We start from the raw sequence: 25,669 nt of genomic DNA, 5'->3' as shown, positions 1-25,669 counted from the left end.
CCCTTCCTGTGTCTCTCTTCTTTAGTCGGCAATGCTCCGCCTCCTGCCCTCCTCCACCTCCGTGCCCCACCCCCCCCGATTTCGTCCCCGCCGCTCCCCCCCCCACCGGACCCCCCCTCCACCATAATGGCCGGTGCAGCGCCTCTCACCTATGTTTGAAGGTGCTGCACAGGATGGATCAGCTATTCTTTAGCTCTTATGTCTCCTCCGATGTCTCCTTTTTCTTCCAGTGTCCGCCCTCCTCTGACGTCAGCTATCTACGTAGATAACTGACGTCAGAGGAGGGCGGACACAGGAAGAAAAAGCATGCTTTGCGCATGCTTTACGAGCCAATTACCGACGGGGATTAGTGCATCGTTCTTTCCAATACCGCACCAAACTTTTTGGGGCTGTGTTTTTGGAGCATGCTTCGTTATTTGAGATTCGGTAAAGGTTTTTACGTTTCTGATTTTTTTACGTTTGCTTGATGCATCTACCCCTTAGTCCGGGATGGACTGACAGTGTTCCGGGCCCTTGGGCAATAAGAGCCATGGGCCCCTAATCACCTGTCAAAAGTGATTAAATTAGATGGAAACTAGGGGAGAGTCGGCCCCCTACTGCTGTGGGCCCTCAAGCTCTGTCCTATTCCAATGATCAGTCTGCCCCTGCTGTACGTACACACCAGTCTTCGATGGTACGTACTTTACAGGTGGGCATTTGCTTGTGGGGTGCACAATTATGTGCATAATTTATATTATTTAACAGTATAGGCACGAGCATTTACACTAGTATTCTGTAACGAAAAGTAAAAACCTATTTAATAAGTGTAATCTTGATGCTGAACATAGGTGCCTGTTTATAGAATTACCTTCCACGTGTCTATTTGTCTCCAGGTATTTGGTGTTCTAGAACCAGATGAATTTTCACGAGTATCTTCTGCAACTTTCCGACCGGTTATAAACCGTGAAAAAGAAGAAGGTAGCACTCGGTCACATCTCTCCCATGAGAATGGTCTTGGTCAGAAGACTGCATTGTTGCAAGTGTACTCTACACATACTGGTAGCTCACCCCAGACAGATGTTCAGGTATTTAAAATTGATAAAGTGATTTTGGTTTTGTACCCTGAAGACCGCGTACAGGTTTTAAAGCTTCAGAAAAACATTTTCTGTTCTAAATTGTCTGCAAGATCCCATGTTTTTGTTTGGCTTCATTTTCAAGTTCTTAAAGAAATATAATACTCCGAATGATGGTAGTGTGACCCTACCCCTGAGTTCTTGGTTCTTTCAAATACTTGTTTGTCCATAGACTCGTCCAGAAGGCCCCGTGACTCAAAGTGGTCAGAAGTGGGTGTCCCGGTGGGCAAGTCTTGCAGACAGCTACACAGATTCTGGACCAGTGAGTGGCCTCTACGATCTGGAACAGCATGGGATAATAATGCCTGAAAGTGGTAAGTTGTAAAGCGCTTGTGGGAGAAATCAGTTGCTTAAAGTACATAAGAACTGCCATATTGGATTAGACTAAATGTCTATCAAGCCCTGTATTCTGTTTCCAGGTCACAAATACTTGTTAGGATCCCCAAAAGTAGGTAGATTCTGTGCTCATTACTCCGAGGGATAAACCAGGGATACTGCTGAGTCTGCCTTAATGGTTCCATGGGTTTTTCCTCCAGGAATTTGTCCTAACTTTTTAAAAACTTGGCTACTCTCCTGACCAGTTAAACCAATCTGTCTGGTTTGGGAGCAGATTTTCAGCAGCACTTACAAAAATAACAGTTGTGTGCTGAATATTAGGAGGTAACTCGGCAGTTTTCCATTTTCTTTGTCTCATTCATGACTGTCCTATCCAGCATTCCACCTTCAATAATTGATACCTCCCCACCAGATTTTGTTATATCTTATGCTCTTTTTCCAAAACCCATTGCCTGCAGTTTGTGTCCCACTCATCCACTACAACACAGTACAGTTGAGATTGATTTGATTTAATTTAATTATTCTTGTATTCCACAATTATCCAAAAACAGATCTTGGTTCAATGTGGCTTACAATTTTTATTTAGTAGATGTTGCATTCTTTTGTATTTAGGATTGCATTACAGTTGTCGTAATTATCATTATTACTTTACATAAAGTGTCGGAAATTTGTATCATAAGTGGTTAACCATAATATTTCTTGAAGAGGTAAGTTTTTATGCCTTTCCCGAACTTAAGGTACTCAGTGATGCTTCTTAACGTTTTGGGAATCGAGTTCCACCATTTTGGAACCCAGGTAGCTGAATCCAGCTGTGTAGATGGATTTGTAGGTTATGTTTCTACATGATTATGAGGGCATCTGCAAAGAGCTCAGTTTAACTGCAAGTCGTTCTTCCAAGGTTTCCTTTTCAGAAGGACATCAGATGCTAATATCACCTCGTGTCATTCTTCAGCTTGTCATGTTACTGTACCTTCCATGAAACACTGTATTAGGACATCCTGCTTTCTCAATTACTTACTTCTTGTCCTAAGGGGCTGCCTTTGATTTGTGAAATGTTTATTACAAAGTGGAGCAGGTAAGGGGTTTAGGATTAATTGGAGAGATTTTGAATTGCCCATTAGAATATTGGAGCTAAATGGAAAGAGGCTCTATGCTCTATGCGTTTGACAGTAACTCTATAACCGCACAGAAAAGAGGCACTTAAACGTGTAAGGCACACCATGCACTATTCTATAAGGGAGCGCATAAGTACTTTAGTGCTTAACTGCATTGGGGGAAGAGGGGGGCATACATGTGGGTGGAGTTGGTGGGACATTTTTATCTCCCACTTGTGCGTGTAACTTAGAATACTGTAAGTTGTCCCTTAGATTCTATATAGGTTTGGGCACAGATCCCAGATCCACACAAAAACTAATTAATGAGCTATTAACCATCAATAATTGGTGTTAATTGACACTCATATGGGTTTATGCACAGATATGCCCTGTGCCCTATTGTATAAAAATCACACCTAAATTTTATAGTGCGCAACTCAACAGAGGGCATGGGCAGGTCAGGTGCGTTCCCGGAAATAGGGACTTGAAACCACGAGACTTCCCCAACTTTCTGCATGGCACGGCTCCAGTATCTGCGCAGAGCCTGATCACCATGCAGGGGAAGAAAATGGACTTTGAGGCGGCAAGGAAGAAGAGAAAATGCCGATCCCAAGCCCTGATATTGAGGTAAATGCAGTAATAAGAGAATCTGCATGAAGGCTGGGGAGGGGGGGACATGAAAGAACTTGGGTAAAGACTGTGGAGGGTATGAGAGAATTTGGGTGAAGGTTGGGGAGGAGGGTGTGTGAGAGAGATGTTTGTGCTCAATAGGTGAAAGCCAGTAGGAAAGGGTGAGAGAGATGCCCAAAATGCATGCCATGACTAATCGCAGTTAAAAAAAAAAAACTTTTTATAGTTCCCCACCCCTAATAAAGAGCACTCTGCGCAGAGCGACCTTTGTGAAATACTAGTTCAGCGCAGATCTGGTGCCATTTACAGCATTCCCACTATGCATGTTGCATGCTTTTAGGTAAGCCCAATTACACCTGCCATTGACCTGGTGTAAATAAGCGTTTAACTTTAGGCACAGCAACACAGGTTTACACTAGTATTTTATAATGCAATTTGGGTGCCCAGGTGCTGTTCCCTGTGCAGTATTGGGGTGCCTAAAGTGAGGTGCCCAGTTATAAAATTGCCCCCTTAATGAGTGATTAACATGTTCATCCTCACTCATAAAGTGAGCTCTGATCAGAGGTTATAGAGGACTTCTTTTGCAGCTTGATAAGTAGGATCAGTGGCGTAGCAAGGGCGGGGCGGTCCGCCCCGGGTGCACGCCGCTGGGGGGGTGTCGGCTCCGCTGGTTCCCTGCTCCCTCTGCCCCGGAACAGGTTACTTCCTGTTCCGGGGCAGAGGGAGCAGGGAACCAGCAGAACTGACACCCCCTCAGCGGCGTGCTCACGGCAGGCAAGAATGCACTCGGGGGGGGGGGGGGGGTGGCTTGGATGATGCGCCAAGGGGGGGGTGGCTTGGATGATGCACCAAGGGGGGGTGGCTTGGGTGATGCACCGAGGGGGGTTTCATGCTGCGCCTGGGGGGGGGTGCGCAGCGGCGAACCGCCCCGGGTGGCAGCCGCCCTCGCTACGCCACTGCATAGGATTAAAAATGAATTAATTTATTACACTTTCTATTCCACTTGGTTTACAAAAAAGCAAGATCACAGCAAGGTACAACATAAAATCATACATAAAACTAGAAAGGAACGCCATTCAAGAGACAGGAAGAACTCATATACACCCAAAACCATACAAATTCTCTTAAAAAAAAAAAACTACCTACCTGTCCAAATGACATACTATTTAGTTTGTAAAACTAAAGAAAACATTATGAAAAAGATGCAGCTGTACTACCAAACTATGGGGAGTGCAATTTTGGGGGTTATAAGTTTTTAAAATAAATGTGGGCTACCGTTAGGATGTGTTATTTTACTGTAACACTAGTTGTTTCTAACTAGATTTCATTCCACGAGTTTGTGGTAAAATAAATAACACTTTTTAATGGTGGCCCACATTGATAACTTCCCTACTTATTCGGTAAGTTGGCTATAAGAAAATTGCTGTTTTTTGATTGGGATAAAAGTACATGTGGGCTTCCATAGTGTACACATTGGTAGCCAAATTGAGGGAAAGCGATTCAGGAGTCATGTTCAGCACGGAGGATGAAAATAATGCACGTGGACTGGATTTTTCACTTTTATGTGTGTTGGTTTTTCAGTAAAACTTCACCCACTCAAAAAAAGAAGGCACAAAGTCTTGTGGGTATTTTGTGGTCACAGATATTTTTCAAAGGGATGGTGTGCATATGAAAATGAAGTTGGCAGAAGTTAGGCAATTGTTTCTATGTTGTACAAATTCTGGTTTCTTTATTTTCCTTCATTGGCCGAGTGGAGTTTTTTTAGAGAGAGCAGCAGAAGAGGTGGTTAAAATAAGACTGTCAATAATACATTTTTGTTTGTTTGTTTTTTTAATCCCTCGTTTTGCAATTCTGATAGGATAGTTTTGCATAGTCTGTAACACATAGCTAGACCTATAGGCTTCAATTGTTTTCACCATTGTTTTTGGCAAGATGGTCTAATGCCTTATTTTACCTGACTAGATTGCATTGCATATCCACTGTAATTTTTATCTTTGGTGGTTTTTAATTCCAGCTCATATGCTTTCAATATGACAATGGAAATTGAGTTACAAAAGAAAAGAAATGTATGTTCATAGCATCAACTGCTATGCAAAATGTGATTGAGGCACTGGGCGACTGGCAGAGCCAGCCATTGTGTTTTGGCCTTTTGGAAGGGAGTGTGTATTTGTACATGCTGAATAACTGGAATTAATGCTGGTATGACAGATGAAGATACTTGTAATGATTCACTGTCCTTTTTCAGGTGAAACGGCTCACAAAATTGTCCCTGGAGAAATGGAGACCACTCCGCCAGCAAGGACTAGAAGGCTTCTTCCCCAGCTGCCACAAAATAAGGCCGAAAGTCCAGCTCCTACTATTTTAATTTGCCAGGAATCATATTCTGAGGTCATTGAAAGAAACATGGTAAGGGAACATGAGCGAGATGCTTACGCTGATCCTACTAGTCGATTACTTATAAAAGAAGACCTGGACCCTGACAGCCTGAGTGATACAAGCAAATCCGACGATGGTTTGGGTACAGAGAAAGCCAGGAAATGCAAAGAGATTTCAGCTATGCCTGAGCAAGAATGGCAGACGAGGAAAAATCTAGAACCCAACAGGCGACTGCATGACGTTCAGGTGGCATCAAAAGCTGCAAATGAATCAAAATCCACATGCTTCTATATTGGGAATGAAAACATTGAGATGGGAAATTCCCCAAAAGTACCTTTCAGCTCATTGCGCACCCAAGTGAACAAAGAGCACAAGAGCCCAGAGTTTCCTGCGAAAACAGCAAGTGGCAAGCAGTCAGCTCAGGAAGCTAGCACTATGTTCATCAGCAGCACAGAGAAAACAATCGATTTACCACCTCATGAGAGAGGAAGCATGGCCACAAAAGAGCCATCGTTGTTCATTAGACAGGAAAGTTTTACCAAAGAGAAATCGAGCAGCAGTGTTCCTCACAATAGACTTCCGCATATTTCAAGCCATCCTTTACTCAAAGATTTAGATGTTTCCAAGTCAAATTACATAGACTACGGTCACGAGACGCGTCTCTTTCTCAAGGATACAGAGACTGCTTTGGCAGCACTGGAAGCCAAAATACTGTCTCAAGCTCCTTGCCTTGATCCTTCAGAAAATATTTCATGCCCACCCGAAGACTCTTTATCGGGGGATTCTGACGTGGACACTGCAAGCTCGGTGAGTATAGTGAGTGGTAAGAATGTTCCAAGTAACGGTCAGAACCGCAGACATAGCAGCAGCCTACAAAAAGAGAAATCCTCTTCAACGCCTTCCATACAAGACCAGTATGGCCACTCCAGTGCACGTGATCGTTTGTCTGAGAAACGTAAGATGGTTCCTTCTGAAGCTGTGGGCAGAATGGATGCTTCCAAGCGCTTCCAGCTTAAACGAAGTACTGGACCTCGTGGGTCTCTGGATTTTACAGATGATGAAAGAAGTTCCAGTCTCCCTTATTTACCAGTCACAGAGATGACTTCTTCTGACTATGAACAGTCTGTTTCAAGGCCCCTTTCAAGAAAGAAGGCCTTTGCACAGTCCACCAAAGAGGATTACATCAGAAACCTATCAAACGCACAGAAGGTTCAACAGTCTCTGACCAGGTCCAACAGTTTGTCAACACCAAGACCCACAAGAGCTTCCAAACTGCGCCGTGCACGTTTAGGGGATGCTTCAGATAATGAATGTGCAGATCCAGAGAAAGCAACATTGAATGCTGAAGTTTCAACTGGCAACTCCTCATCTTCTAAACAGACTGAGGTTAAAAAGCTCTCAAGACTTGATATCTTGGCCATGCCGAGAAAAAGGACTGGTTCATTTACAGTGCCAAGTGACTCGGAAACGGCACCCTCCAAGGCAGGCTTTTCTGTCCGCAGTATGGAGACCAGCTACTCCAACCGGAAGGCTGTTGTGCCCGAGGTGAAACCCCCAGCCAGAAAACCTGTAGTACCAACTCCCAAGCAACCATTCAGCAGAACGCGTCCTGGCAGTGTCAAATACTCTTCCTCTTCCAGTAAGTAGTGTTTCATAAATATCACTTTTGACTTGCAGCTTGAAAATGATACGCTTAGTACCTGACTGGTGATGAGAGAAATAAGTGTACCGGTGGTTAGTACATGTGGGGTTTTTGATTTAGCTCATGCCTTTCTCAGTAGTAGGGCAAGGTGAGTTATGTTCAAGTGTTTTCCGTCCCTGGAAGACTCACGGTCTAAGGGGCAAGTCTGTAACTTGGCTTCTCCAATTACATGCACCGGTGCGAAGCCATTCTAGAATACTAGCGTAAAGTCAAGTTGGCGTAACTACATTTAGGCATGACCATTTATGCTGGGTCAGTGGCAGGTGTAAATGGGTGCAGCTGAGCGTGGCATGCAATGCATGCAACTTATAAGCTATGCACTTAAGTTGGAGACATCCCTGTGCTCCTCCCATGCTCCACCTGTGTGTACGCCCCCTTGCAGTAACACGCTAAGGCCCTTTTGGACTACCTAATAGAATATTTCAGCACTTACGTGCACACTGCAAGCGCCCAGTGATAGAATTTTCGTGTTGTGACTTGCTGTCTTCACCCCTCTGCCCCAAGCCGACGATGGCCAGTGTTTCGCGCTGCTGCTTCAGGGTCTTGGTGGCAGGTTACTATCGGGGCAGCCCATCGTCGGCTTGGGGCAGAGGGGTGAAGACAGCAAGTCACAACACGAAAGTTTGAAGTGTTGATGAGCTAAAGAGAGCAGCAAATGAGTCTATGCCGACAATCAAGAACATGTATTTCACAATCTTCCCAAACACTTCCAACTTGAAATATTTATATGATAGTGTCCCAGTGCTTCAAATCAACATAACTTTTTCTTTCAAAACGGGGATCTTCAGATTTAAACTTTCCCGCCATTCGGAACAACTGTTTCCGTATATCGGCGTCACATACATCCTCATTGATCCATCCGTATAAAGATATTTTTTTTCTGTTATTTAATTCCTTATTTATATTTATATTTATATAAGTATATATCAAAATTTTTAATGTTTTTTAAAACTTAGCTTTATGGTTGCAGTTCAACAGCATTTTTCTCCCAAGGCAAACCTCTGCCGACATGGCCAGGTTTCGATATACTTCTTCAGGGAAGAGGTATGCAATTCAAGGTGTAACCCTTTGTATCACCATAAAAAAGAAAAGAAAAATGGCAGCCATTTTTCTTTTCTTTTTTATGGTGATACAAAGGGTTACACCTTGAATTGCATACCTCTTCCCTGAAGAAGTATATCGAAACCTGGCCATGTCGGCAGAGGTTTGCCTTGGGAGAAAAATGCTGTTGAACTGCAACCATAAAGCTAAGTTTTAAAAAACATTAAAAATTTTGATATATACTTATATAAATATAAATAAGGAATTAAATAACAGAAAAAAAATATCTTTATACGGATGGATCAATGAGGATGTATGTGACGCCGATATACGGAAACAGTTGTTCCGAATGGCGGGAAAGTTTAAATCTGAAGATCCCCGTTTTGAAAGAAAAAGTTATGTTGATTTGAAGCACTGGGACACTATCATATAAATATTTCAAGTTGGAAGTGTTTGGGAAGATTGTGATATACATTTGATTTAATTCCCCACACTTGGAAGACATAGGTCTACTTAATTTGACAATCAAGAACAGGCACAAGAAAAGATAAGGTGTCCTTTTCACCACTATAGCTCACCGTTTGATGGACAACCCTGGTAGTATTGAAACAGAAGAGTAAAGTTAACAGATAAGATTTTGGACAAGTTAACAGATAAGAATTTAATGTAGTAACAGAACATTGGGTATAACGCATATGATTGAAGGTGCCTGATGTTACCTAGCACTGGAAGGTTTTTTATGGCCGATGATGAAGAGAGGATCTAATTGATCTGTTGAGCTCTATAGATATAGTGTATCCTAGAGCTCTTTGAGGCCTTTTTCCTTCTAAAGATAGGAGACCCATAGGGTCAGAGAGTTCCCATGTAGATTCCAGGCTGGAGTCTATCCTAGATTTATGGGATTTTGATTTAATTTATAACCTAACTTTGGGCTCCATTTTCTGAATTCTATAACTGGGTGCCTCCTGTTGGGGGGCACCTATTCTATAACTCCTTCTAGGCACCAAGACGCCCTTATAGAATACTAGCGTAGCCCAATATTGGTGTGCCTTAGTTACACCAGCCACAGACCTGGCGTAAGCATGAGCTCATAAATGAGTCAAGGGCACATGTAACTTGGAGCCCTGCCCATGTCCCGCCACACTCCACTGACATGTACCCCTCTTGCAGTTGCACATTATAGCTCATTTACCTGTATAGAATAGTGCTTAGGGCACGGACATGCATAAGTCTACTTTACGCTGCAGTTACGTGTGCAAAGGGTCACGTAACCATGGGCATCTAGTTACACAGTTGCCATTATACCACATAAAAAGTACATGCAATGAATGTATTTGCCTATTTCTATGTGTAAGATGCTACTCAACTTGTCATCTTGTGTATAACATTACTCCCACTGTGTGAAAATGTGTACTTCATCTTTCAGTGGTCTCAATCTGAATTAAAAATAGTCCTCAGGCTCTTATAAGATCATGTAATCAATGTTCGAGTTTTCATACAAATGAGTCCCTCTTAGAGAATGTGCTCATCCATCATTGTGAGGAAACAGCAGTGGTTTGCAAACAGCCCACAAGTGGTAGAAAGGAGCAGAAAGGCACCTTTTGAAGTGTGATCTTCTCCTTTCTACCACTTATCCATCAACACAAGGATAAGTGTCTTTCATTGTTTTCAGACATCTTAAAACAATGTTGCATGTGAACTGGGAGGCTGCAATTTGAATCCTCCTGACGCAGCTAAAGGCGAAACAGAGTTTTTGTTGTTGAATTTCATGAGGAATTTTATTTCCCTGTCTCAGGATTTGCTGCAATTATTGGGAATTCTGGCTTAGATAAGTGAGTTGAGCTTAGGAACAGCATCATACGACATAAACTGTTCACCATTCCTGGAAGGGTTTTGGTTTTTGAAGTGTCTCTTGATAAACCAGTACTTTTTGTACGGCTGATCTGTTTAGCTGTTACTGGGCAATTTGTGGAGTTTTTTTCTGACCGGTGATGTACGTGCTGCACTCTGTTCTTTATGGGACTGACAGTGTTTTGTCCTGAGGTCTTTTGTCCTCCACATTTTTTGTTGCATATCTTTTTGTAATTAAGTCCTCTGTCAAGGTAATGGATTTCCATACAAAGATGGTTACTGCTAATGTGTGGGCTGATATTTTTTGATGTTCAGAGTTTGTACAGCTCATCTATAGTACATTATTGTCGTTATCACAAAGAATATTACATTTCCAAACGTTTTATATTGAGGTGGAAGGTTTAATACTACCCATAAGAACTTAGATGTTCTATACTAGGACATGCTGAAGGTCCGTGGAGCTTGGCATCCAGTTTCCAGTTGTGGCCATTCAAAGGTCCAGAGAGCAAGTTATGAGGGGCAAACAGTTACTCGGCCGAAAGAAGGTGTTTTGAACTCATTCCAACAAAATCCAAGGTTGTACAGAGTGGTTTAATTAGAGTATTTTAACCCATTATTAAACTAGGTGACTGGGCATTCAAATGGCAGATAACATTTAATGTGAGCAAGCACAAAGTGATGCATGTGGGGAAGAGGAATCCAAGCTACATGATGCAAGATTCCACATTGGGAGTTACCACCCAGGAAAAGGATCTAGGTGTCATCGTTGATAATCTGTTGAAATTCTCTCCTCAGTGTGCAGCAGCAGCCAAGTAAGCAAATGGAATATTAGGAATTATTAGGAAAGGAATGGGAAAACAAAAATGAGAATATTATGCTTTTTGTATCGCTCCATGGTGCAACCGGACCGCAAATATTGTTTGCAGTTTTGGTCACTGCATCTCAAAAAAGACATTGGACCGGATATTTAAGTAATTTAGTTGGCAGCTGAGTGCCGCTGAATATCACGGTTAGCCCTGAACTCATGTTCTGGGGGTGGAGTCAGCACTTGGCTTCTTAAGGGCTGATATTCAGCCCTTAAGCGGCCAGGTTTACCATATAAATGGGACCACATAAAAGTCTGTCCTACTTAAAGCGGCTATGTTTTAACAGGCTTAAAAATAACCGGATGTTCGGAGCCGGAGCCTGCGCAGGTCTTGGCTTTGAATATCTGAGAATAACTCTGTTGGCGGTGAACAAAATCGGACTGCTGACAGTTGAATATTGATCCCATAGTGGAATTAGAAAAGGTACAGAGAAGGGCAACAAAAATGATGAAGGGGATGGGATGACTTCCCTACGAGGAAAGGCTAAAAAGGCTAGGGCTGTTCAGCTTGGAGAAGAGATGGCTGAGGGGGATATGATAAGAGGTCTATAAAATACTGAGTGGAATGGGTAGATATAAATCTCTTGTTTTACAATTTCCAAAATAAAAGGACCGGTGGCATGCAATGAAGCTACTAAGTAGCTAATTTATAACAAATTGAAGAAATAGTTTTTCACTCAGTGTAATTAAGCTCTGGAATTAATTACCAAAGAATGTGCTAAAAGCAGTTAGCTTAGCAGGGTTTTAAAAAGGGTTGGATAATTTCCTAGAAGAAGAAAAAGTCCATAAGTCATTATTAAGATATATGTGGGGAAAAAAACAATGCTTTTATATTTGGGATAAGCAGTATAAGATCGGTTTATCTCTTTTTGAGATCTTGCTAGGTACTTGTGACCTAGATTGGCCACTGTTGGAAACAAGATATTGGACTCGATGGACCTTTGGTTTGACCCAGTATGGCAATGCTTATGCTCTTATGTTCTTATTTTTCAAATTATTATATAAGCCCCTAAGGATTAGTATGCTTGTACTGCTTTGTATTTGGATACTAATGGAGGGATTTATCTGGATCCCTGCCTCGGGGTCAACAAGGAATTGTTTTCCCTGTGAAAGAAATGCCCTCATGTCCATTGTTGATTAATTGCCCTCTGTTGTCAGAACAAATGATTTCTCTCATAAGGGTAATTCACAGATGAGCGAGTTTTGTAAACTGTTGTCATCTTACACCCAAAGTCAGTTTACAGCTCTCTTAATCCTTTTATTGCCCTCAAGTGTGCATTCATAGAAAATAAACTAAGGGAAGCGTAGCGTAGCGCTGCAAGTAACAGCTTGAGCCTATCTGCTTTAACTGCATAACTGAGGTATGCCATGCACGTTGTACCCCTGTTTTCCAAACCGAGCAGGATGAGCCTGCCTGATGAGCTGCATTTTTTTTCTATAAGATAATAAAGGTATAGAGAGGTCTATATCTCGCTTACACAAAGCTCTGCAGAAAGACTTAAGTTTAATCGCATGTCAAAGAATTACCAAATGGTTAGAAACCTTACATGACTTCTAGTTTGCAAAGTAGAAAAGCGTTTTCTGTAACGGACCCACCTTGCATTGTAAGTTACAAATGGAGATTGGTTCTTGTTCCGATGAATTGGTTTTCAGTCTTTAGGGCTTTCAGGTGACGTACTTTACTAACCGGCTTCTTGCTCCTGACAGTGGACTTTGTGGCAGACAATTCTAACTATCTATCTTACCTTTGCTAAGCTGGGCTTCCATTAACAATAATACTCATCCTCCTTGTTCCTTTGTAGGGTGCTGTTTTACATTACCTCTGCATAGTTTGGGAAGATTTAACACTATATACTTTTGTAAAATCTCAACCATTTGTTAATACGTGACCAGGTTGTGCAACTCCATGCATTGGGCCTGTAAGATAAATCCATAGGCAGAAGAACAGGATGGGCCACTGGGGCGTAGCCCAACTAACGTTTTGCACCCACAACTGGGGCAGAGGTTGGTTTGTTTGGCCCCTGAGATGGCCAAAGAAAGACACAGGGACATCCTGGAAAGCTGAGTGGATTGTGGCCACTTGAGACTGGAGCTGGACAACTCTGTCATGTTCGGTATGCTTGTACTAAAGTTGCATTTCTTTTGCTGGAGTAGAATACTAGAGGAGCCTGTTTCTGCTTCTCTGCTCATGAGCTGAATTGAACTGGTCAAGCTGTGAAAAAGCAAAGTGTAAACTGAATAAATGTAACTACTCAACCGGGGCAGGCTGAACCATCAGACAAAGTAGGTGGTTGCCTAGGGCATCATTCTTTGGGGGGTGGGGTGGTAGAGTAGCTGCAGTTAAAGTAAAACTCAAAGAACGGTTGTATATTTCTACCTATTTTTTTGTGATTTTACTGGATGGTTTTAGGTGTGTTGGTATTGTGGTGACCATAATTGTTGAGTTCAATTATTTTTTAGGCCTATAGACTTTTCTCCTTCTTGAAACTTTAATAATTAAAGTTGCATCTACTACTACTACTATTCAGCATTTCTATAGTGCTACAAGGCGTACGCAGCGCTGCACAAACATAGAAGAAAGACAGTCCCTGCTCAAAGAGCTTACAATCTAATAGACAAAAAAATAAAAAAAATAAGCAAATCAAATCAATTAATGTGAACGGGAAGGAAGAGAGGAGGGTAGGTGGAGGCGAGTGGTTACAAGTGGTTACGAGTCAAAAGCAATGTTAAAGAGGTGGGCTTTCAGTCTAGATTTAAAGGTGGCCAAGGATGGGGCAAGACGTAGGGGCTCAGGAAGTTTATTCCAGGCGTAGGGTGCAGCGAGACAGAAGGCGCAAAGTCTGGAGTTGGCAGTAGTGGAGAAGGGAACAGATAAGAAGGATTTATCCATGGAGCGAAGTGCACGGGAAGGGGTGTAGGGAAGGACGAGTGTGGAGAGATACTGGGGAGCAGCAGAGTGAGTACATTTATAGGTTAGTAGAAGAAGTTTGAACAGGATGCGAAAACGGATAGGGAGCCAGTGAAGGGTCTTGAGGAGAGGGGTAGTATGAGTAAAGCGACCCTGGGGGGACCTAATATGTTTGCACCACCCTTGTACTGAATTCTGTAATTTAGTTAGTATTGAAGTAAAGAAAAAGTACTGTGAATCCTTGGTACATCGTTTTCCCTTGTGGAAAGACTTGTCTGGACTTAAAATACAATACAAAAGGATCTTGTCCGCATATACTGCCCGTCTTCAAGTCTTTGCTTAAAGCCCACCTCTTCAATGCTGCGTTCGGCACCTAACCCTTACCGTTCAGTGAATCCACACTGCCCCAATTTGACTGCCCCTATCGGACCGACCATTCACTTGTCTATTAGATTGTAAGCTCTTTGAGCAGGGACTGTCTCTCTTTGTTAAATTGTACAGCGCTGCGTAACCCTAGTAGCGCTCTAGAAATGTTAAGTAGTAGTATACCATAAGGTTCAATGTGGATAACAATATACAAGAAACTGAACAATCAAGGGAAATTAAAGAGCGTTCTTATAACAAAAACAGTACAAAACTTAAGTATCCTGACTAAAGTATTTCCTAAAAAGATAGGTTTTTAAACATTTTCTGAACACAGGATAGGAGTCTATTTTCCTTATATTAATCTGTACAGAATTCCAGATATGAACAACTTGATGATAAAAAGTAGAATAAAAAACACACTTTTCTAATGGTAAGATTTCAGATTGAGGAAAAGGAGTTTCTAGAAGATCTACGAATGTCCTACAAAGAACATATGGTAAAGAATACTATTGGCTTAGCTCCATCTTACTTAGCCTGTCCTCATAGGGAAGTTGTTCCATCCCCTTTATCATTTTTGTCGCCCTTCTCTGCACCTTTTCTAATTCCACTATATGTTTTTGAGATGCGGCAACCAGAATTGAACACAATATTCGAGGTGCGGTCACACCATGGAGCGATACCAAGGCATTATAACATCCTCATTTTTGTTTTCCAGTCCTTTCCTAATAATATTCTATTTGCTTTCTTAGCTGCATCAGCACACTGAGCAGAAAGTTTCAACGTATCATCGACGACACCTAGATCCCTTTCTTGGTCTGTGACTCCTAACGTGCATGACGTAGCTGTAATTTGGGTTCCTCTTTCCCACATGCATCACTTTGCACTTGCTCACATTAAACGTCATTTGCCATTTAGACGCCCAGTCTCCCAGTCTCGTAGGTCCTCTTGTAATTTTTCACAATCCTCCTGTGATTTACGACTTTGAATAAATTTGTGTGTCATCAGCAAATTTAATTACCTCTCTAGTTACTCCCATCTCTAGGTCATTTATAACTATGTAAAAAACAGTGGTCCTAGCACAGACCCCTGGGGAACACCACTAACTACCCTTCTCCATTGAGAATACTGACCATTTAACCCTACTCTCTGTTTTCTATCTTAACCAGTTTTTAATCCACAATAGAACACTACCTCCTATCCCATGACTTTCCAATTTCCTCCGGAGTCTTTCATGATGGGGATTTTGTCAGACGCCTTCTGAAAATCCAGATACACAATATCAACCGGCTCACCTTTATCCACATGTTTGTTCACCCCTTCAAAGAAATGTAGTAGATTGGTGAGGCAAGATTTCCCTTCACTTAAATCCATGTTGACTATCAGGCTTATTTTCAAAAGAGAAGGATGCCCATTTTTTGACACAAATCAGAAGATGGGCGTTCTTCTCTCAGGGTCGCCCAAATCGGCATAATCGAAAGCCGATTTTGGGCGTCCCCCAACTGCTTTCTGTCGCGGGGACGACCAAAGTTCCCGGGGGCGTGTCAGAGGCATAGCGAAGACGGGATTTGGGCGAGCCTAACACATGGGCGTCCTCGACACATAATGGAAAAAAAAGGGCGTCCCTGATGAGCATTTGGATGACTTTACCTGGTCCAGTTTTTGTTACGACCAATGCACAAAAAGGTGCCCGAACTGACCAGATGACCACTGGAGGGAATCAGGGATGACCTCCCCTTACTCCCCCAGTGGTCACCAACCCCCTCCCACCCTCAAAAAAAAAATATCTTCCAAAATATTTTGTGCCAGCCTCCAATGTCATACTCAGGTCCATCGCAGCAGTATGCAGTCCCTGGAGCAGTTTTAGTGGGTGCAGTGCACTTCAGACAGGCGGACCCAGGCCCATCCCCCTCCCTACCTGTTATGTTTATGGTGGTAAATGTGAGCCCTACAAAACCCACCACAAACCTACTGTAACCACATCTAGGTGCCCCCCCTTTACCCGTAATGGCTATGGTAGTGGTGTACAGTTGTGGGTAGTGGGGTTTGGGAGCTCAATACACAAGGTAAGGGAGCTGTGTACCTGGGAGCTTTTTCTGAAGTTCACTGCAGTGCTCCCTAGGGTGCCCAGTTGGTGTCCTGGCATGTCAGGCGGTCCAATGCGCTACGAATGCTGGCTCCTCCCACCCCCAAAGCGCTAGCATTTGGTCGTTTCTGAGATGGGCATCCTTGGTTTCCATTATCGCCGAAAATCAGGAACGACCAAGTCTAGGGTCGACCATCTCTAAGGATGACCTAAATTTCAAGATTTTGGCATCCCCGACCGTATTATCGAAATGAAAGATGGACGCCCATCTTGATTCGATAATACTGGTTTCCCGTCCCTTCGCTGGGACGTCCTCAGGAAAACTTGGGCGCCCCTTTCAACTATGCCCCCTTTGTCTCATTAATCCATGCTTTTGAATATAAAACATGAAAAAAAATCCAGTTGTGAAAGGAAAGCAGGGGAGACCAAAAGAATCTATTTCGCTGTCAGTGTTGCCTCAGGATGGTGGTGTAATATGAATTCTCTGAAATTGACTGAATTAGGGGGTTGCAGGTTGTTTTTATGGATGAATCAAACGAGTATTGCTGTTCACTAAATACGGAAGTGCCATCCAGGCAGAAGTATGTGATGGCAGAAGTATGTTGCTACCTTAGAGATAACCAGTGACCCAACTCTCTCTCATATTTCAAGGCTGGCGATTTAGAATTTATTCAGTTTACAAAATGCTGATACAGAAGCAACCAACTTGGTGAAAGATCTTCATTTTTTTTATTAAAAGAGCAAAGGAGCAGCTAATACAGAAATATAGTGATGCATACTCCAGCAAAAGAACTACATTTCCTATAAATGGCTACTTTAAAATCTTACTCATGAACTTTATTTACAGGGATTCTGTGTAAATGAAATAAAGTAATTAGGAGAATAAACCTTAACCTTGGGCGACCTGAGCGTTTGGCTTACAGACTGTGTTCAAACATCCAAATGATTTTATCCCAAAATAAGCGGCCTGAAATTTGCGATGCGTTTCTTTACACAGAACCCCTTTGGTTGGTCTTTTCGTGGTCTTGGGTTTGTCTGGATTCCTTTTTCTTGCTTAATTCTTTTCTTTCTTTGTGTCGAACCAATTCATGTCATAAGCTTCAAGACGAAGACAGCAGGGTTCAGATTATACTTCTACTTCAGAGGAGGAATATGGCTCAAATCACAGCACCCCTAAACACAAACGCTCCCATACCTCAACAGCCACACAGACGCCAAGGACGCACGTGCCTAGCTCACTCAGACAAAAGCACAGCGCAGAGGAAGAGGATGAGGATGATGATCCAGATACATATCGCAACTTAATGGTGCAGACCGTGGAAATAGCAGAAATAGCCAGGTGAGTAGCTGTGCATGATTTGTCATATCCCCTTCCCTTTAAATTTTTGTTAGAAATTGATGTCAGCACATACTGCAAACAATACTTGTTTGGCTCAACTAAGCATATTTGGGGTCAATTTTCAAAGGGGTTGTCCAGTGATGTCTGCTAATTTACCTGAAGTGTATGTGTAGATTAAGGGGTGTGTTTACTAAGGTGTGCTATAGGCGTGTTAGCATTTTTTAATGCGACTTGATGGTGGACTCGCGTTAAACGCTAATGCGCCCATAGGAATGTATATGTAAATATTATCCTACAACTATCAACATTAAAATAAATGTTGTTATGTATCAAAATCTCTAAAACACTCAAGGTTATTTAGGTAAAGCAGATTGAAACTTTCACAATTGTCCAAACATTTCAATTTGTCAGAACTAATACAGCAGAAATATCTACTTATTAACATAACTCCATGTGCTTGTTCAATGACATACATATGCCATCCCCAATTCCCATCCATTATACTTCTTTTATATGAAATGTCCTTTGTTTTTTCCAAATGACAGTACATACAAATCCTTTTTAAATGGAAATAAACTAAAGTATAACGTCACTGATCCAAAGCCGAAGATAGGGTAACAATAAATATCCCCTGCCAATACAGGGTGATATGCTGAAATGTCTGGATACAACCATGCATATCCTCACAAAATCGACATCATCCGTGCCTCTTTACATTCCTGCACCCGTAGGTTGTGTCATAGCGTTTACACCTTAACTTTAAAGGCGCATTAAAAACACTAACGCGCCTTAGTAAACATACCCCTAAGTGTATTTTCAGCAGTTCTGCATGTATAGAATGTGCCGATTTAAAGTACACGCCTACTCCATACATGTACTTATGCCCTTACTCTAAACATGCAGATGCTGGGTGCCTACATGTGTAGCGTATGTGTTTAGGTTGTATGCTCCTCGTTATATCTGGTTTTTGTCACCTCCAGTCCAAATGTACGTGCTAGACTTGTGAAACAGCTTTTTGGAAAGGTCATCCAAGTCGAATTGGAACGTCCAAGTCGGTGCATTGCCGATGATGCTGAGTTCATCCAGAATGAACAACTGTATTACAAACCAGAGCATCCAAACTATAGACATAGCTGAACCGTAATTTGGATGACAACATGAAGGACCATGTTCTAAAGTGGCGGCAAAAATGCCCACGTGCTGGAATATGAATATTTATATTAGCCAGTTTAATATCAGAGCCAATATTTTTCCCATGTTTTTTCATTGTTTTCAATTTTGGGGAGAATGGCAAGCATGTGGGGATTATGGGGGTCACCTTCCGAATCCCTCCAGTAAAGTACTGTTCAATTTGAGCACCTTTCTATGATTTGGACATTCCAGGAGCAGGGTTAAATACCAACGTCCATCTTTGTGGATATGAAAGTTCTGTTCTCTTCTGAAATCAGCAATTGCTGAAACATGAACATCAAAGTGTTAGCCACACCCCAGTCCCTCCCAGAACACACCCTCTTGCAATATGGATATTCCACAGGTTTGTAATGCCATAACATGACATGGTAAAATTGGCATTTGGATGTCCCTGTGCTAAGGACAACTAAAATGTGAACAGTGCTGCTTAAATAAGCACCAAAGGCGCCCAGTATCTGCATCTATGTCTAGAGTGGGCATGTAGTGGGCTCCTTTCTCTCACCAGAATACCCCTTTCATGCCCCTTTTTTCGGTGCATATTAACTCTGCATCAGTGCACGCACATTTTATTTGCTCATTTCTGTTTTGCCTGAAATCTAGATGGAGTACAACATTATTTTAATGTTATGTTTGATACAATTATGTATTTAAACAACTGAACTCAAAAACATAAAATAAAACGGAAAAGACAAAAAATATTAAAATGAAGTGGAACTGGTACTTCCATTATGTAGCTTCCCACTATTCCAGAACCTGTGGGATAGTTGTGTCCATTAACTAGCAAGTGGAGCTGAAAACTGAGCTGAGACATATGTCTCTTGGCATCCAGTCCAACTTCTCAGTATTTTCCATCTCCAGCAGGTGGATGAACACACTTTTCAGCCTCTGGTTCTGAGTCATTTGTTCCTGGTCCACTTGGTTAACTGGTCCCCAGTTGAACTTTGCATGTGGCTTGAGTCTGCGGAGTCCTATCTGGAGGTCTTCAGATCCCTGTCTGTGGTGCCCCATGAATTTACTTCTTCCCTCCCTTCACTTGTTTCCTGTGGAGCTCTCTCTTTCTGGCACAACAACCTTTTAAAAAATAAAATAAAAGTTTGCTGGAGAGGGTGGGACAGAGTATCGGTCAGGATTGTTTCTCATCTGGGATAAGACGGAGGCTGTGAGCTTGGGGGGAGAAACCAGCAGTGCTAAGTCTGACTAACATTGACTCGGAACCACTTGGACGGCTGCAAGTTCTACTTGGGGCAGGGATCCTGACTCACCACTTGGGACTGCATTGTGCTGCACTTGTGCCAGTCAGGGTGAATGGTGACTCCTGTGCAGGCAGTTAAGCAGTTTTCTCGCTGTGGGACCCACTGACTCGTGTTGGGGCATCGCAGTGCATCAAGCCGGGAATCCTGTAGGATGTAGGGGAAACGACGGCAACACATATTTGGATTTGGCACAGCATCCGAAAATGCTGGGGACTTGAGGCTGTCCAGCAAGGGCCTATGCGTAGTTTGGTGCAGGATAGTGCGGGAACGGGCACCATTTTGTTGGGACTGACTGGCAGTGAGGACTCAGCCTCTATCTGATCACACATGGAGCATAGCTGCCATTCTACAACCTCAGTGCTTGACAGAGCATTCAGCTGCATTGGGATCTTTGTTTTCTCCAGAGTTTATAGTGCTCTTACACCAGGCCTATTTACTAAAGCAGAGTCAGTCAGCTGCAAGGTGCTTCAGTTTCTCACCCTGCTGCTCCACTTGCTCTTAAGAGATCTCGTTTAGACCTCCAGGAGTGGGCAGATGAGATTGTTTGCTTCTCCCTCCTTCTCTGATGTGGCCTTGGAGGAGCCACTGTTGAAGGAGCCGTTAGAGTAGGGAGAGCCCCCTGCTGAGGAGGGGGATGACTTGAAAGTACTGAGGTTGTTTCATAAAGAGGAGCTCAAGTACTCTTATTTCTGAGGCACTGGCAGGGCTTTCCATTGAGGAGCCTTCTGCTTTGGCATCAGGAGTTCCATTTTCATTAATCATGAGGGGGCTTAGAGGTCCTTCTAAAGCCTTCCCAATGTATGATGACATTCAGGACCTGATTACAGCAGCATGGTCTCGCTGGACACAGGGCTACGAGGGGAAGAGCCATAGTTCACTTCCACCCATTGGTTCTGGAGAAGAAAAAGAAATACAGCTTTGGACTTCCTTGTTACAGTGGTGACTAAGAAGGCCACCTTGCTGGTGGAAGGGGACATTGCTTTTAAAAGACCTTCAGTTAGGAACCTGGAAGGCTCGCTGAAACAAGCCTTTGAAGTGGGACTTCCTAGCGACAGTGTGCTCGCCCTTGGCAAGAGCATGCCTGATGTGGCATCAGCAGTATGCAACACAAGATGGGCGCCTTAACACCCAGCTGGAAGCAGGGTTGGCCTACTTGGCAGATGTTGTTTATGGCATGTTATGATCTGCAGTATGTCTTTGGCTGTCATGGTACTCTGGCAGCTCTGATTGAGGCATTGGGAATCGGATTTAGCGTCGGTCACGTCTATACTGCCCTTTCGGGACAAGTGACTGTTTGAAGAAGATCTCAGTAATCTGGTGAAACTAAGCCACAGTAGTTGCCGGAGAATAAGCCAAAAGCCTCTGATCATCCATCCTCGGGGGCTTTTAATCTCAATTTTGTGACAGCAGACGGCATCGGCCTGGTTGTCAGCAGTATGGTCAGAAGTTCTGCTTTTGGGCACCCCAATCTTCTCGTGCAGACAGGAAGTCTTCCTCTCAATCAGCTAGGTCGGCCAGTGCCTCCAGAGCTTCACAATGATGCAAGGCTGGTCCACTTTTCTCTTCCTCTGGTGGGGGTACATCTTCAGGAGTTTGGGAGGAGTGGGCCAAAATCACGTCAGACCAGTGGGTTCTGGATATTCTTACAGAAGGGTACAAGTTTGAGTTCTTCTGCCTGGTTGCTCCTGTATTTCTGCAGTCTCTTTGTCAAAAGGGAACCAAGGCATTTGAGGTTCAGGCCACTGTAGATTTCTTGCTGGTGCTCCAGGCCATTGTTCAAGTTCCCCAGGCTAAACAGGGACAATGCAGATACTCCATCTGCTTCATTGTCCCAAGGAAGGAAGGCACCTTTCGTCCAGTTTTACATCTCAAAGATCTAAACCTCTGCCTCTGAGTGTCCTGCTTTTGCATGGAAATGCTAAGAGCAATCATAGCCTCGGTTCAAGCAGGAGAATTTCTCACTGCTCTCGATCTCAAGGAGGCGTACTTGTGTATACCTGTATGGCCCCTGGATCAGAGGTTTCTTCGTTTTGTGGTTATTGGCTGTCATTTCCAGTTTATGGCTTTACCCTTCAGTCTCGCCATGGCACCAAGAATGTTTACTAAGGTTATGGTGGTGGTGGCAGCCTTCCTTTGACACTAGGAAACCAGAGTTCACCCACATCTTGACAACTGGCTCATTTGTATGTCATCCTATTTGGACAGCGTAGTGGCGACAGACAGTTGTTCACATCCTACAATTGTCGGGTTGGGTGATATTCGAGAAGAGCAGACTAACTCCATCGCAGACGCTGGAGTATCTGGGTGTTCTATTGGACACAGCAAGGGAGAGGATCTTTCGCATGGAACACAGGAGGTCGAAGCTGGTTCAACAGATCAGTCTTCTCACTCATGGCAGGCCCAGGGTCTGGGACTATGTCAAGGTTCTGGGGTCAGTGACAGCGGCGATGGAAGTGATGCCATAGGCAAGGGCTCTTATGTAGCCTTTACAGGAGCCACTTCTCAGCCACTGGTCTCTGGTGTCACAGAAGTACATCTTCCTTGGATGCTGGTTGCCAGATGGAGTATGCCGTGGTGATTGTCCCCCAGAAATAAGACCATCAGAGCTCCCTTTCCGATAACATGCTGGGAGGTGGTGACAATGGATGACAGCAGTCAGGTTAGGTAGCTCATTACAGTTTCTATCTGGCACAAGGTACCTAGATGGAACAGGAGTCTCAGTGGTTAATTAAATCGCTTGGAGCTCAGGACAGTGCAAAATGCCTTGTGCGACTTCACTCCCTTTCTGGTGGGGGCCCCAATCCAAGTTCTCTCCAACAGTGCGATGGTGGCGCTTTCATCAACAAGCAAAGTGGGACCCACAGCAGCCTGATGGCAGTGGAGGTGGCCTCTCTCATGAGTTGAGTGGAGAAATATCTTCTCTGCTTGTCTGCAGCTCAGATCTGTGGAGGTGGACTCTTTCAGCAGGCACTCCTTGGGCCCTAGAGAATGGAAACTATCCAGCCAGAGTTTTCAGCTGATAGTGGACAGATGGTGTTCTCCGCTTCTAAACTTGATGGCGACAGAATGGGATGCCAAAGTGCCCAAGTTGTTCAGCTGTTGCATCAATCCCCATCAAACCCAATTTTTTCCCTTACTGCAGACCTAGCTGGAGACACATCTACTGTATGTCTTCTCTCCTTGGCTCATGGTAGGCCATGTTTGAAAAGGATTGCATTGCAATGGGGTCGAATAATTGTCATAGCCCCGGATCCTTTCCATCTTCCGCAGGTACACAGCCTACTAAAGCAAGGTCCAGTGCTCATGGTTTATCCGTGTCCCTTTGGTCTCGGTTTGGCCATTGAAAGGGCTCAGTTGAGATGAAAAGGTAGGCTAGGAAATGCTCTACATCCATGGCATATACGAGGGTATGGAGGATGTTTGAGGGCTGGTGTTCTGAGTATGGACTTTCTCCCTTCTCTTCTCTGCTCAGATCGCATACATCCTAGTGTTTCTCTAGGTAGGCCTTCAGAAAGGATTAGCGTTGAGTTCACTAATAGTTCTGGTTGTGACTTTGGCCTGTTTCAGGGGCTGACTACAGAAAACGATATCCAGGTGAGCTGCAAGAGACGATTATTGTGGGGAGTGGGCCGCTTGCTGCATCCATTTCATATGCCATGTCCAGATGGAACCTTAATTTAGTTCTCCAGGCTCTGCAGAAGCCTCCTTTTGAGCTACTCTGGAAGGCCGCCTTGGAAGGTCTTAGCTAAAGACAGTGTTCTTGGTGACACTTTTGTCAGCACATAGGGTTTCAGAGCTTCAGGTGCTCTCATTTGGATCCCTTTCTCTGCTTTTCGGAGGTGGGGGGTCTCCCTGTGCATGGTTTCTTCTTTTATTCTGAAAGTGGTATAGCATTTCATCTCAACCAATCTGTAGCGCTTTTATCCTTTTGCAGAGAGGACGAAGAGGCTCAGTATTCTTCCTTCAAGCTTTTCAATGTGCATAGAGCCCTCGTTAGATATCTGGAAGTCACGTATGAGTTTTGCAAATCGGACAGACTATGCATTTTGGTAAACAGAGGTTTGGCCTTGTGGCTTCCAAGCCCACAGTTGGTAGATAGCTGAAGCAAACTATTGTGTTGGCTTATTTGCTTGTGGGGAAGCAGGTTCCTCAGACCTTGCGGGCTCATTCTATGAGGCATACAGCGACATCCTGGGTGGAGGCTACCTTACTGTCTCCAGCAGATAATTGCAAGGTTCCGACATGGTCAACGCTGAATATCTTTGCAAAGCACTACAAGGTGGACATTGCGGCGCACTCGGAAGCTAGTTTTGAGGATTCAGCCCTCAGGGTGGAGGTGCCAGGATCCCACCCACTCTATGGATTGCTCTTATATATCCCACTGGTTCTGGAATAGTGAGAAGCTACGTAATGAAAGGAGAAATTAGGTTTAGTCCTTCCCACTATTCCAGAGATCCGTCTGAGGTTTCTGAGATGTTTAGTCAGGACAAAGTAATGGGCCAGATAACGATTCACATTGCATGGTGCCTTCTGTATATCTTTTGCTCTGTACAAGCTGTCCCGAGATGAGAGGTCCACACACGTTTGCTCGTCTGATTAGTGTTAGGTTAGCGAATTGTTTAAGGTTATTGTGTTTGTTCTGAGTATTATCCTTGCTGCTTGTCGATGTAAATATTGAGGAGCTGGACTAGATGCCAAGAGAGATGTCTTGGCTCAGTTTTCAGTTCTCTATCTCCACCTGCTGGTTGATGGACACAGCTATCCCACAGGTTGTGAAATAGTGGGAAGGACAGATGGAAAGAAAATTATCAGGTAAGACTTAATTTCTCCTTAAACCTGTGGCCCAGCGCTGAACATCTGTGCCTTTTGAAAATTGACCTCATTTGTGACTTGCAGAGTGAGCCAAGGAACGTGCAAGAATGTTGTGGTTTTTCAGTTGTATATTCGGGCAGCAGTTCTTTCATTGTTTTGCATAACTCTCCAAAACTCATCAAAAAGGAAACATTATTCAAACAATTGTACCCAGCTAAGAGAGAGAGAGACAGAGACCCATCCATATTTTACCAATATTTATATCAATCAATCTTACAAAATATTAATTCTCCTTCCTTTTCAATATTTTAAAAATGTTTACTTAACTTTGTGAGTGATCTGAAGTTGATTTGTACATCTGTCACTTTCAATTGTGGTAAAAGTGTATTTTTATATGATAGTCGCATAAGTGCAAATCTGCCTTTTACTCAACACTGTTGGGAGCACTTTCCCTTAATGTCATATAAAAGTAAAGTGCTGTTCAATGTACTCTAGTTGCTTATAAAATTATCCCCTTAATGTAGTGAGTTATACCTTAGGAAACATGACTTGGCAGCACAGTTTTGGAATTTGGACTGACTGCAAATTTCCAAACGCGAGAGGGGAAAAACGTTGTCAGTGGTAATTACATAAACTGGCCAGGAATATCTTGAACTCATGGAACGGGGCTTCTTTTGGTCACATCACAGCTCTTCCCTGACTTTGCCAGA

The 25,669-nt window shown here is 43.4% G+C and overlaps 1 protein-coding gene across 1 annotated transcript in view; it reads left to right on the top strand.

Moving 5' to 3' along the window:
• Positions 1–25,669, top strand: part of CEP170B (centrosomal protein 170B) — a 155,210-nt gene that overhangs the window by 90,472 nt on the left and 39,069 nt on the right. Inside the window, exons 10-13 of the mRNA XM_030214678.1 lie at positions 873–1,064; positions 1,285–1,426; positions 5,418–7,187; positions 17,463–17,703. Coding sequence (XP_030070538.1) covers positions 873–1,064; positions 1,285–1,426; positions 5,418–7,187; positions 17,463–17,703 — 2,345 coding nt within the window. The remainder of the gene's footprint in view (positions 1–872; positions 1,065–1,284; positions 1,427–5,417; positions 7,188–17,462; positions 17,704–25,669) is intronic.

Source organism: Microcaecilia unicolor, chromosome 9 (genome assembly GCF_901765095.1).
Source record: "Microcaecilia unicolor chromosome 9, aMicUni1.1, whole genome shotgun sequence".
NCBI lineage: Eukaryota > Metazoa > Chordata > Amphibia > Gymnophiona > Siphonopidae > Microcaecilia > Microcaecilia unicolor.
The sequence above is the reverse complement of the archived record's forward strand: the minus strand, read 5'-3'. Positions and strand labels throughout refer to the sequence as shown.